Source organism: Phycodurus eques, chromosome 5 (genome assembly GCF_024500275.1).
Source record: "Phycodurus eques isolate BA_2022a chromosome 5, UOR_Pequ_1.1, whole genome shotgun sequence".
Lineage (NCBI taxonomy): Eukaryota > Metazoa > Chordata > Actinopteri > Syngnathiformes > Syngnathidae > Phycodurus > Phycodurus eques.
Window position 1 is genome coordinate 7,265,640 of NC_084529.1, and position 14,170 is coordinate 7,279,809.

At 44.4% G+C, this 14,170-nt stretch overlaps 1 protein-coding gene across 2 annotated transcripts in view; it reads left to right on the forward strand.

Annotated features, from left to right (window-relative positions):
* Nucleotides 1–14,170, forward strand: part of znrf1 (zinc and ring finger 1) — a 39,926-nt gene that overhangs the window by 22,184 nt on the left and 3,572 nt on the right. For both annotated transcript variants that reach the window (XR_009768591.1, XM_061677302.1), the window contains exons 3-4: nucleotides 11,681–11,786; nucleotides 11,930–12,020. Coding sequence is in view for 1 of the 2 variants with exons in the window: in XM_061677302.1 (XP_061533286.1) it covers nucleotides 11,681–11,786; nucleotides 11,930–11,987 (164 nt within the window). In the remaining variant the exon portion in view is untranslated. The remainder of the gene's footprint in view (nucleotides 1–11,680; nucleotides 11,787–11,929; nucleotides 12,021–14,170) is intronic.

The following is a 14,170-nucleotide window of genomic DNA, read 5'->3' on the forward strand; positions in this document are numbered from 1 at the left end:
TCATACGGAAAGGTAGCGAAAGACACAGCATCAATCAAACGGCGGTTAGCAACATCAACAAGTAGTCTATTAGCACACAGAAAATCTGTGCTGATAATGGCGACAGTGATGGAGGCGATAAATTGCATCCATGGAAGAACACAGTCACCAACCTGGAGCCGAATTCTTTGATGGGCGAGCTGTTAGCTGTGCTGAGCCGAAGTCTGCAGCCAACAGCCGCCTTGGCTGCGTCCGTGGAGGGAAGCAAGCTGACTTGAGACCTGCTGCCCACCAGGAAACGCCTCTTAGACAAGGAGTCTGAGATGAAGAACAGCTCGCTCACTATGACGGCACCCACAGCCTCTACTGAACGCCAGCGTTGGGGTTTCCCAGAGCCTCGTAGGTGCAGGATGGAAGACACCGCTGAGCCTTAGCGCCAAACCGCTGGTCAAGGAAGCACAGGTTACTTTCGTGTCGCTTCCTCGTGGCCACACCAGCCACCACCGTCGGCTCCACGTCCCCCGAAGCCGCCTGCTGGGGATCCACCATCACACTCTGCACCGCGAACTGCTTTGTAGCAAGGAGGACACTATCAGCTTCCTCGGCCAAGCCCCGGTAATCGCTGTTAGCCAGACAGGTGTGTGTGTTTGTTGGGGCGGGGCTATACCGCTAACTGCAAAGATTGCCTGCTTAATTTGTCTGTCGTTTTCATTTCATTTGTTATTACAAACACAGAGTCATGTGCAAAGGTTTTAATAACTTAAGCTAGCAAAGCGAACAAATCTGTCTGTCTGTCTGTCTATCTATCCATCTATCTATCTGATCTAATCTAATCTAATCTCTAAACGCTTTTCACAGCATATACATATGAAGATATTGCATGTGCCAAGTTAAAAAGCCCAGACTCCTATAAAGAGTATTGAATAGGAAAACAATCTCTTATTAAAATAAAGTGCAATAATATCAGTAGTTTTATCAGTAGATTTATCCATGTTCTGTTTGGGACTACAATTTTAAATAGGTAAATTGGTTTGTTTAGCAAGTAAATAATTTGCAAAATAGTGTGAATAATCATAATACCATTATGTGGTGGTGGTACACTTATGCAATCACTTTTAAATGTATCTCAATCATATGGTTGTGGTAAAGCTCAAAGTTAAGCGGTTTTCCCAGGAGAAGAGGGTTAGAAGCCCTCACTAAAAGGGGTCTCTTAGTCGATCAAATAAAAGTGAAGCCTTTGTTTTTTTGTTTTGTTTTCTAACTTTAATTGACCTGTTTTGTTGCATGTTTTTGGAATGTGGGAGGAAACCGGAGTACCCGGAGAAAACCCACGCAGGTACGGGGAGAACATGCAAATTCCACACAGGCGAGGCCGGATTTGAACCCGGGCCCTCAGAACTGTGAGGCAGATGTGCTAACCAGTCGTTCACCGTTCCACCGTGATGTTACTGTGTTATTATTAACTCTAATACAGTAACTACACAGACTATCTCATGTAAAAGGCGGGGAGGAGGGGTTCAATTTACAGCGCCACAAATAGCAGCCTGCTAGGCCCATGAGACCGGTTCTGTAAAAAAAACAATGCAAGTTTCATGCCTACAGCTGCATTCATGCTGTGAGAAAAAAAAGGGAGATTGAGTGACGGATTGAGGGACAGCAACAGAGCGAGCAGAATAAAACTGTCTTTAAGAAGATGGGATCCACAGCGATGGAGTGCCCTGATGGCTGATAACGAATGAGACGAGAGGGTAAAAGGAAAAGCTGTGCCATTATGCCTTTTTGTCTGAAGCTCTTTCTGTCCAGCCATTCTTTATTTTATTAGATTTTTATGAATATTATATTATTATTATTATATTATATTATGATAATATCTATATTAAATAGGCTTTTTAAAACTGTAAAGAATAATATGTACAGCTATTTATGGGAAAATGTAAGGAGTAGAAGTAAAAAGTAGGTTGGAAAAATAAACACTCCAGTATGGATACCTAAAATTTCTACTTCAGTAAGGTAACAAAGTATTTCTCTTTTTTTACTTGACACCTCTGCGTGATACACAATGTAATTTTATATTCATTTAATCATCATTACCCTTCTACTTTGACTATTTATTTTTTATTTTATCCTTTAGTGTTAATGCTTTGCAGGTCGTTTTAGTGACAGATACATTTTAGAAAGGGAAATCGGAGGCATGTGGCTGGAGTTGAAATAGCATGTGAAGTGACCATCAGATCTTTTCTTGGCTTTGACTTCAGATGATGACATTTTAAGACCTCTCCGCTAAATATAACCACTCATCGGGAGAGCAATGGGTGGGTGGGATTTTCATTCTAACAAACTGTACAAATCAGGCTAGGAGAGGAAGGAAAAGATTTCTTATGCAGCCCGGTCAGAAGAGGACAAGCTTTTAGGAAAAAAGAGTGAATGTGACTTAGGAAAACACTGGGTGTCTTTGTTTAATTTGTAATTGATGTAAAGGTGCTGGATGCCAGCCTGAGAGTCAGAAGTAGGACAGGGATGGGTGAGCAGCCAGCTGAGGACTGAGACAAATTGAGTCCCCACATGTGCAGTTTCATACATCACAAAATTAAGTGGATGGTCTCGTGACTGGGGAGGCATCAGCAAAAGCATAACCTTGCGCTGTATATACACAAACACAGGTGATGGAAATGGAGCAGCAGTGAGGATCACTTTAATGCTCGCAGCTTTGTTGCTGAACCCTAAAATCCAAAATTCTTGTCATCTCGACATCTGCCATGATCCAGCAGGATTTACATTCTAACCATCAATGTGCAATATGTTACCATTTTATAACTGAAATATATACTGTATTTGCGCAACACAACAGAATGCAGAAACATCTGCATCTAGTGTGTTCTGACAATACATAAATTGGGACAGTCAAACTTTACATGGTAATTCATGAATATCCCGCATATCTATATGTGTTAATTATGTAGTTTAAGATTAAATTGTAGGGCAGCACGTTGATGTAGTGATTAGCATGTCTGCCTCATAGTAGCTATGTTTTGGGTTCAGATCTCACCCTGTGTGTGTGGTGTGTGCATATTCGCTCCCTGCTTGCGTTGAAGACTCTACATTACGCTCTACAAGCGTGAATGTGGTTGCGAAAGGTTGTCTGTCGATATGTGCCTTGTGATTAACTGCCGACCAATTCAGAGTGTACCTCCCCTCTCGTTAGCTGGGATAGGCTCCAACTCACTAGTAACCCAACAAGGACATACAGTATAGAACATTGATGGATTGAAGTTTCTGCTATGCTGTAATGCTAACATTTCTAATTGGGGCAAACAATATCTATTGGTGTATGCTTATCAAATAGGACAGTAGACTCTTTCTGTCTGGAAGCGATAGGTCCCACCACAGAATTGCAAGTAAAGTAATGGATGTTATAAGTGTGTGTGTGTCCATACATGAATTAGTTGCAATATATAATGTTTACGTCAGAATTTTTTGAATTTCAACAATAGGCTGTGCAAGAATTATATTTTGCGGGATCACTGATACTTGCATCCCCTTTTGGCATATGCATTGTACTGTGCAATGTAGTGTGTTGGCCTTGCTAAATGCAATGATCTAAACAGTGTCTGCTCTGTATTGGGGGCAGGAGGCCATAGCCCTACCACATCCAGTTACACCTAAGTAAGTTTGGCTTTCAAACAGCCTTGTGATTATACCAATTTTGTCATTGGTCTTTCGGGCACAGATGACCCTCACCAAATTCCGCATCTGCAAACGTGTGACGTGACTAGTTAACATAATCTGAGCAATTCTGTTGATCTAGATTGCTGCATCTGGTAATGAGCTGAACTAGTGTATAATGTATGTCAGTTAGTTTTTATTATGAAACAAATCCATTGTCTGTCTTGTAACAAACTTGGACATTAAAGTGGATTCTGATTCTGAATTGGACATATCTCTATTCAATATACTGTATACTGTATGTCAGTCAGACAGTTTTTCTTATGAATCTGTATTCCATATACTGGATAAATTCGTAGAGAAGCAATGGCAGAGATTGAGAGTATTGTAGCCACTATTACTGCTGACTGTAGGTGGCTGATGTGCTTCTATTTTTGTTTCATATACAGTAAAACACGTGCGGCACGGTAAACAACTGGTTAGAGCGTCTGCCTCACAGTTCTGAGGTCCGGGGTTCAAATCTCGGCCCCGCCTGTGTAGCGTTTGCATGTTCTCCCCGTGCCTGCGTGGGTTTTCTCCGGGCACTCCGGTTTCCTCCCACATCCCAAAAACATGTATGGTAGGTTAATTGAAGACTCTAAATTGCCCGTAGGTGTGAATGTGAGTGCGAATGGTTGTTTATTTATATGTGCCCTGTGATTGGCTGGAAACCAGTACAGGGTCTATCCCACCTCCTGCCCGATGATAGCTGGGATAGGCTCCAGCACACCCGGCGATCATCATCTTGCGGAGAAGTGGCTCCCCAAGATGATGATGTTGCATCCATCCATCCATCCATCTATCCATCTATCTATCTATCTATCTATCTATCTATCTATCTATCTATCTATCTATCTATCTATCTATCTATCTATCTATCTATCTATCTATCTATCTATCTATCTATCTAGCTATCTTTCTATCTATCTATCTATCTATCTGTCTATCTATCTATCTAATCTAATCTAATCTAATCTATCCTGGTAAGGCAATTGCGAACTGATTCTCATTTGCAATGCCGACCGAGCTGCAGACACCAGAGTATAACAAAGCAAAATACAAAAAGAAATGATGAAGAAAAACTGGATACATTGCTTGTTGAACAAATTGAACTTTATTTCCAGCAAGCAAGTACCAATATAGTGTTCTGCAGTACTCAAGAGGAAGGCCTGGTCAATATCGGTTGAGATAAACACCACCTTATAAAGCCCACATAAGGTCAGCTCACCAGGACTGTGCCACTCCAAATATGGTCGTATGTGTTTTTTAAGGAATGTCGTGGCCATGGCAGCAGCCATAACAATGTGTTGTCTGGTCTTTTGTCAAGGGCTTTTGAAGATGAGTCTCCCCATCAGGTATTATCACACTCCTGGCAGCAACTTTCCCAGCCCATAAATGTATATGAAGTGGCGGTTTCTGGTATGTGCAATTTGTACATACACAGGGCAGCATATATTTTTAGGGCAGCGCCCCAAAAAAATTGCTTTGTGAAATGGTTTTCTATTTTGAAAAGGCATGACCTGTTAATCGCTGGCATTTGCATAGGGAATTAGCACTGTATTATGAGATGTTGATGTACCGTCTCTCAATAAATACATGTGAGCGGAAGTAACTCACGGTTGAAACATAAAAACCTTTGAACATATCTGCATACAGTAATTGATTCTAATTATTCGCGGTAGCCAAAAGTACAGCTATTTCTATTCCCAACACAAAGGGTGGTCCCTAAACAAAATACTAACCTTACTCAACGCAGAAACAAAATGATTGCACAACACATAAGTAGAGAAAACACACACAACTACAAGTAGTAGTCATAACGTGAAATTGAATCTAGTGAAAAACAGAGCCCAACTAGCCTGCCTCGCATTTAATCTCTTAGCAGATTTAAGATATTCCAGGTTCTTGTGATCTGTCCATACTAAAAACGGAGTATGTGCCCCCTCTAGCCAGTGCCTCCACTCCACCAAAGCCACCTTGACTGCCAGCAATTCACGGTCACCAATGTCATAATTTCTCTCAGCTGGGGTCAGTGTTTTGGAGAGATAAGCACAAGGATGTAATTTACCATCCTTGAGAGATTTCTGGGAGAGCACTGCTCCTATACCGGCATCAGACGCATCAACTTCTACCACAAACTGCTGTTTGAGATCTGGCGAAGTAACGATGGGAGCGGAGGTAAAGGTCGATTTAAGTTTCTGAAAAGCTGCCTGACAAAGTGGGTTCCAAACGAAAGGTCTGTGTGGCGAGGTAAGATCATGCAAAGGCGAGCCTACAGAACTGAAAATTCTAATTAACTTTCTGTAGAAATTAGCGAACCCGAAGAACCTTTGTACATCTTTGCGTGATGTGGGAGTGGGCCAATTAGTCACGGCATCAACTTTGCAAGGGTCCATTTTGATTTCAACTGGAGCCAGCACGAACCCCAGAAAAGAAACGGACGCCTTGTGGAACTCACATTTCTCAGCCTTGACATATAGTTCATTCTGCAGTAACTGCTGCAACACAGAGCGGACATGAATTATGTGAGTCTCCTCATCCGGGGAGAATATCAAAATATCGTCCAAATATACAAAAACATACACATTCAACATGTCACGCAGGACATCATTGACAACGTTCTGGAACACAACTGGAGCGTTAGTTAGTCCAAAAGGCATCACCAAATACTCGTAATGTCCCGTTGGTGTGTTGAATGCTGTTTTCCATTCATCCCCCTCCCTTATCCTGACTAGATGATATGCATTTCTTAAGTCTAGTTTGGTGAAAACCTTGGCTCCCTCCAGGAACTCAAAGGCGGTGGAGACAAGAGGAAGAGGGTACCTGTTTTTCACTGTTATGTCGTTGAGACCCCGGTAATCGATACAGGGTCGCAGAGTCTTGTCCACAAAGAAAAATCCGGCTCCCGCAGGGGATGAAGATGGGCGAATAATCCCAGCTGTTTGTGATTCATCCACATACTCCTTCATCGCATTGTGTTCTGGCCCTGAAAGAGAGAATAACATCCCTCGTGGGGTTGTGGTTCCAGGCAGCAAGTCAACAGCACAGTCATAAGGTCTGTGGGGTGGAAAGGATTTGGCCTTGGACTTGGAAAACAACGTCTTTAATGTCCTGGTAACAGGTGGGCACTTGAGATAAATCAGGATCCCCAGATGGGGTCTGTGGATTGTCATTTGAAACATGAACATCACATGGAGGCTTGAAACCGTTCTGGGCGCAATTGCTGCCCCATGACATAAGCTGCCCAGAGGACCAGTCAATGTTGGGGTTATGTAATTTCAACCATGGGTTCCCTAAAATAAGGTCATGATTCATGGCGTCAAAAACATGAAAACTAATGCGTTCCGAGTGGGAATCAGGAAATGTCAATGTGCGTGTTTGGGTGCGGTGAGTGATCTTGCCCATAAAACTGCCATCTGCAGCATAGGTGTTGCGGTGGCGTTTTATTTGAAAGGTTCTAAGGTGTATACATCTAACGAGGAGGGAGTTGAGTAAGTTAGAGTCAATTAATACAGTTGTATGAATTTCTTCATCAGGAGAGCATAGTGTCACTTTAGGAAGAATCCGGGTAGGGTCTTCCTTAATGAAATTCAGACTTACCTCTTCCGTCAAGGTGGCAACCTTGACGTGACAGTTGTTCACGGAATGACCCATCTGCCCGGAGTAGAAGCACCGCCCATCTCTCAGCCGCCGTTGACATTCCTCAGGGGAGAGACAGAACCTCCCCAGTTGCATGGGTTCATCCGTGGTGACGCTAGCCAGTGGATTGAGACCGGAAACAGGGGATCTGCCTTGGTTTGGCTGGTCACCGAGGCTCGTCCTCCAAGTGAGCGGTGACGCAGCCCTCCGCCGAACTCCGTCCAGCTCGCGATCCAAAAGCCTCTTGTCGATTTTTACGGCGAGAACGATGAGAGTGTCCAAGTCGGTCGGCAGGTCTAGCAGGACCAAATGATCCTATACGGCGGGGGATAGTCCTTGAAAAAAATGCATCGAGCAGTGCCCTGTTACTCCACTGACTCTCAGCTGCTAGAATGCGAAACTTAATCGCGTAATCTGAAACCCCGCACTTGCCTTGGTGTAAGGCAGACATGCCCAAAGTCCGGCCCCCGGGCCAAATCCGGCCCATGTTCATATTTCCACTGGCCCAAAGCCTCTGTCATAAAATCAATATGTGGCCCGGCAGTACAAAATACACACGCAATTTTATATTTCACCACAGTATGGCAGTAAACTTGTGGCCGAACTCTCACGGGGCCGTTTTGCGCATGATGTGTTTTTTGCCCATTTCTAATATGGCAACTGGAAATAAGAAAATGAAAGTTGATAGCGAGGGCCCCCGTTTCCAGGACAAATGGAAGTCTGAATATTTTTTCACTGAATTTAGAAACAACTGCATCTGCCTAATTTGCCAAGAGACTGTGGCTGTGTTCAAGGAGTTCAATATAAAGAGACACTACCAGATGAAACATGCTAATTATGACAAGCTAACTGGGAACGAACGCTGTGAAAAATTGAAGCAACTGGAAGCTGGTTTAACGGCACAGCAACACTTTTTCACAAGAGCCAGTGAGTCGAATGAAAATGCAACAAAGGCAAGCTATGACGTGGCAACGCTGACAAGCACTGCAAACCTTTTACTGAGGGTGAATTTATTAAAGACCGTGTGATGAAAATGGTGGAGAACATTTGTCCTGAGAAAAAGCAACAGTTCGCCAATGTTTGACTGGCTCCGAGCACTGTGTCACGGAGGATTGAAGAAGTTTGTTCTGATATTAAGAGAATTTATTTCGTTAGCCTGTGACGAAATCACGGATGCATCCGACACCGCTCAGTTACTGATTTTTTTTAGAGGAATGGACAGTGAAATGAACGGGCATGAAGAGCTACTTGACCTCCAGAGCCTTAAGGACCAAAGAAGAGGGAAATATTTATTTGCTTCTGTTTGTTCCGCCGTAGATGACATAAAATTACAGTGGAATAAAATCACGGGTATTATTACGGATGGCGCACCTGCCATGGTTGGCGAGCACAGTGGATTATCAACCCTAGTGTGTAACAAAGTAAGCGAAGAAGGAGGTAAAGCTATAAAACTCCATTGTATTATTCACCAACAAGTTCTATGTGCCAAACATCTGAAATATGATCACGTTATGAAACCGGTGATAAAGGCTATTAATTCTATTCGCTCCAAAGCCCTGTCCCACCGCCAGTTTCAACAATTTCTTCTGGATATCCACGCTGAATACGGAGATGTTGTGTATCACACCGATGTAAGATGGCTCAGTCGGGGGTCTGCACCGCAGCGTTTCTACTCACTCAAATCGGAAATTGGACAATTCTTGGTAAAAAAGGGACAACCGATGCCAGAACTAACCGATCCTGTTTGGCTGTCTGATTTTGGATTTTTAGTTGACATAACCCGACATCTGAACGCCCTGAACACGAGCCTTCAGGGGCAAAATGCATTGATAAACCAACTGTATTCACATATTAGTCTTTTGGACCAAGGTGCTACTTTTCCAAACCCACCTGTCACAAACGCAGCCCAATACCACACATTTCCAATCTCTGCAAGAAATAATGACCTGTTTTCCAGCGCACAATATCAGTGCGCAAATGAGGAGGTATGCCGCAAACATTTCATCTCTGACTGACGAGTTTCAACAGCGTTTCAGGGATTTTGCAACTATTGAAAAGGAGATCACGCTTTTTTCTTCTTCTGTTTCCGTGGATCTCAGTGACGTTCCAGCCCACCTGCAGTTGAAGCTCATTGAGCTGCAGTGTGACACGGAGTGTCGCAGCCGGTACCAACAACTCCCTCTTGTCAACTTTTACCAGCAGCTGGATAAAGACAGGTTCCAAGAGATTCGTACATTTGCTAAGGAAATGTTGAGCTTGTTTGGCTCGACATATTTGTGCAAGAAGACATTCTCAGTCATGAACATGAATAAGAATCGCGTGAGGACAAGACTAAGTGACTCCCACCTGCGTGACATCTTGCGCATTAAAACCACCGCTTTTGAGCCAGACCTGCCCCATTTACTGCAGTCGAGATCTCAGTATTACCCTTCACATTAATGCAAACATGTTGTTTGTTGATTCTGATAAATAAAGTTTGAGTTTGAGTAAAATTTCATAAAAATACTTTATTTTGCATTTAATTAATTTTTATTGTAACCTTCATTTATCCAGGTCAGGCAGTTATCAGATCTACCTAGCAGCAGACAGCATAGTAAAACAAAGTAAAATAAAAATAAATACAAAAAAGCATTCCCCCTCGTCAGTAGCATGTAAAATTCATGCTGGCCCGTATGACAATTTTTACGTCAATGTGGCCCCTGAGCCAAAAAGTTTGGGCACCCCTGGTGTAAGGTGACAAGCGAGCGATCTGCTTCACGATCTGGTGTGGAAAACTGAAAAATGTGCTCCATCGTCTTTACGAATAAAGCCCACGAATGACACGCAACGGAATTGCGGCTCCATTCAGCAGTAGCCCACGCCTCCGCACGACCAGTCAGGTCGGAAATGACAAAAGTGATTTTTGCCCGCTCAGTGGGGAAGGCAGCTGCCTGTAGCTCAAAGTGGAGTTCGCACTGAGTGATGAACGGGTTAATGTTCCCAGAATCTCCAGAGAGCCTCTCCGGTCGAAAGAGCTGTGGGCAGACAGCAGCGGAGGTGGCAGGTGGCTGCATGGTAACTGCTTCACATGGAAATGTTGGTACCGTGGCGGTATCGGGTGTTGTGCCAACTAGTTCTTTCTTTTGAATCATTTTCATAAGACCTTGTCTCATCATATTGTCCTGATGTTCTGATAATCCCTCTAGATGAAGGTGGAGGGCAGCAAGCTGCTCATCCTGCTTCGAGAGGCGTTGACCCTGCGCTTGAAGGGCTTTGCGCACCGGGTCTGAGTCTGCTGGGTCCATGTTATGGCCAGTTCGTTCTGCCATGAACGGAACAGAGGATAGGACCCAAAAATGCACGACTCCAAAACAAATGGACAGTTTGTATCCAGTATCCAAACAGTATCCAAAAACGTGAGGCAAAATGTCGAGGTCGATAATCGGAACAGGGTCTAGTCTTATTGTGAGTCTTTGACGTGGAAACAAGAAATGCTGGAACGCGACGACAAAGTACAACGAACTGGCGACGAGAAAGAATGAGAGACGAGGTTAAATGCAAGGGGTACTGAGGGTGAACGAGGCACAGGTGGTGATGATGCTCTCAGGAGCAGGTGTGTATGAAACGGGGAAGACAAAAACCAGAACACACACCCATGACAGATATGAGGACAGTTGGTGTTCGAGAGGAGGATGCAGGAGATAGGCTTACATGGAAAAGGATGACGCGCTGTGGCGACCTCTAAAGGGACAAGCCGAAAGGAAAAGAAGATTATATTAATATTAATGTAATATATAATTAATAATATTTATTTATTTTTTACTCTTTTTACTTAAGTACAATTATATGTGTGTACTTTTGTACTTTTACTCAAGGAATGGCTTCAGCACTTTTATTGTTACCAGTTTTTTTTGTTTTGTTTTGTTTTTTGTATCAGTACTTTTACTTAAGTACTGAATACCAGTACTTTTTGAGACCTCTGATATACAGTATATATTTGTCTAAAAATAATACTCTCATTATTGTAACATTTAGCAAATTGAGATAATTTTGGTAATGCTTAATGACCTAAAAACAGGCAAAGTTCAGTATGATTTCATTTCAGACAGTCAGGGAAAATAGTGTTTGTGTCGAGGGGTGCCAGTATTTTTATCCAAAACAAAAATGTCCAACAAATACAATATAAAATAAAACAACAGTGGGAAATGAAGGTTTATTTATTTAATTTATTTCTTGTGATCTTGACGATGTTCTCCTGTGTACTGTATGTGCTGTAACAAATGTATCTCCAAATGGCTCACTGTTACATTTGTCGACTTTAATTGTTTTTTTTTCTTTGAGTGCATATATTTTATTTGGTTGTGCGTGCTTGCCTCTTTAGATGATGTGTTGGCGAGGGACGCTGGCGAATGCGTGATCTGTCTTGAGGAACTGCAGCAAGGAGACACCATAGCCAGGCTGCCGTGCCTCTGTATCTACCACAAAAGGTGACGCAAAGGCAAAAACACCCCCCACTGTTTTTATATTAACTATTCGCAAGTTCTTGTAATGAATCATTTCACAGAACGTGTGGTGTGCGTGTGTGTGTGTGTCTGTGCGTGTGTGCGCGGGTGCGTGTGCGTGTTTGCAGCTGTATAGACTCGTGGTTCGAGATCAACCGGTCCTGCCCCGAACACCCTTCAGATTGACTGACCACAGGTCCACTGACAATACTGTTCAAGGTGAGGCACACACGTGTGTACTGTGAATACATAGGGCGACGCTGAGTGTGTAACCAAAACACATAGGCAGACTTTAACTTTGAATATTATAGCAAGGTTCCTTTTGTATGGGGAGTAGCTGGATCCAAGAGCAGGCGGAGCCAGATGTAAAATAATGAACAGTTTATTGAGGAAAGGTAATGGCGGTTCTCCTAGGTGGGTTGGCAGGCGATGCCGTGGACAGGCGGGTGGCTTGGCGGCAGGAATGACGTGGATCAGGAACATGGGGGGAAAACACTGAGAACAAGGAGACAGAGGAGTCAAAAAAGGGAACAATGAATTACGTGAGGTAAATGGGCCGTGCTACCGCTGGAAGTAACTGATTGCAGTTGGCGAGGATTTCCTGGAACAGGCAGGCTTTTATACCGGTGGTGATGAGGCTGATTGGGAACAGGTGCTGAAAACAGAGAGGGGAGGGGGGAGAGAGAGAGGATGCAAAACGCCCTCCCGGCTCCAATAATGGAACTGCAGGGCAGTATATGACAGTACCCCCCTCTCAACGGACACCTCCCGGCGTCCTTCCAGGCTTCCCAGGGTGATCCGCGTAGAAGTCATCCAAAAGGGTATGATCGAGTATAAGCTTCCAGGAAATCCAAGACCGCTCCTCCGGCCCATACCCTTCCCATTCGACCAGGTACTTGAACCCCCTCCACCTAGGCCTCACGTAGAGGATGCGTGAAACCGTGAAGGCCGGATGGTCGTCAATAATCCGGGGGGGTTCGGCCGGAGGGTTTAGGTCGCAGGTTGGGTGAATCTTTAAGGACTGTGGAAACCTCAACTGGACGGAATTGGGATTGATGATTTTGGTAATTGGGAAAGGTCCAATGAAATAGGGAGTGAGTTTACGGGATTCCGTTTGAAGCGGGAGGTCGGGAGAAGAAAGTCCGTGAGCCGTTTATTGCGTGCGGCGGACTGGATCAATGCTGCACGGACGTCTTCCCACACTGCCTGGATTCTCTGGAGATGATTCTTGACTGTGGGGACTGCCACTGCCTGTTTCTGTTCTTTGAATAATGGCGGTTGGTAACCATAGCAAGCCATGAATGGGGACATACCGGTAGTGGAACTGGTGAGGGAGTTGTGGGCGTACTCAATCCATGGGAGGAATGAGCTCCAGGAGGAGGGGTTGCTTGCGGCAACACAACGGAGGGCTGATTCTCGGGATTGGTTTGCCCGCTTCGTCTTGCCGTTGGTCTGCGGATGGTATCCTGACGACAAGCTGGCTGCTGTGGCCACCGCTTTACAGAATTCCTTCCATACCAGGGATGAGAACTGAAGACCTCTGTCAGAGACAATATCGATGGGAATACCGTGGAGTCTAAAGACATGCTGGACAAGGAGGTTAGCAGTTTCGAAGGCGGATGGTAGTTTGGGGTGGGGTACATAATGGACAGATTTGAAAACGTGATCGACAATAGTGAGAATGATAGCGTTACCTTCAGAAGGAGGTAGACTGGAAATGAAGTCCATAGCGATATGGGACCAAGGTCGGCTAAGGATAGGCAATGGACGCAGCAACCCAGCTGGGGGCAGGTGTGGAGACTTCCCTCGGGCACAGAAGGAGCAGGCTTGGACGAATACTTGAACAAAAATGGTCCACCAGAAATGCTGCCGGATGAACTGAATGGTGCGGGTGATGCCAGGATGACAGGTGAGTTTGGAGTTCTGAGCCCACTGAAGAACATCAGAGCGTGCAGAATCTGGTACGAACAGGCAGTTTGTAGGCCCAGTCTTGGGATCTGGGTGAGTCTTTTGGGCCTCCTTAACCACCTGTTCGATCTGCCAAGTGGCTGCTCCAACGAAGCAAGAGAAAGAAAGAATGCGATGCGGTTTGTCAGGGCTGGTGGGGGTGAGTAAAGTCGAGACAGGGCATCGGGTTTGCTGTTTTTGGAGCCAGGACGGAAGGAGAGATTGAAATTAAACCTGCTCAAGAAGAGAGCCCAGCGAGCTTGTCAAGGGTTAAGGTGTTTGGCGGAACGGAGGTAAGAGAGATTCTTGTGGTCTGTCCAAATGATGAATGGTAGTTAAGTCCCCTGCAGCCAGTGCATCCAATCTTCCAAGGCCCATACAATGGCCAGTAGCTCTCTGTTGCTGACATCTTAGTTTCTCTC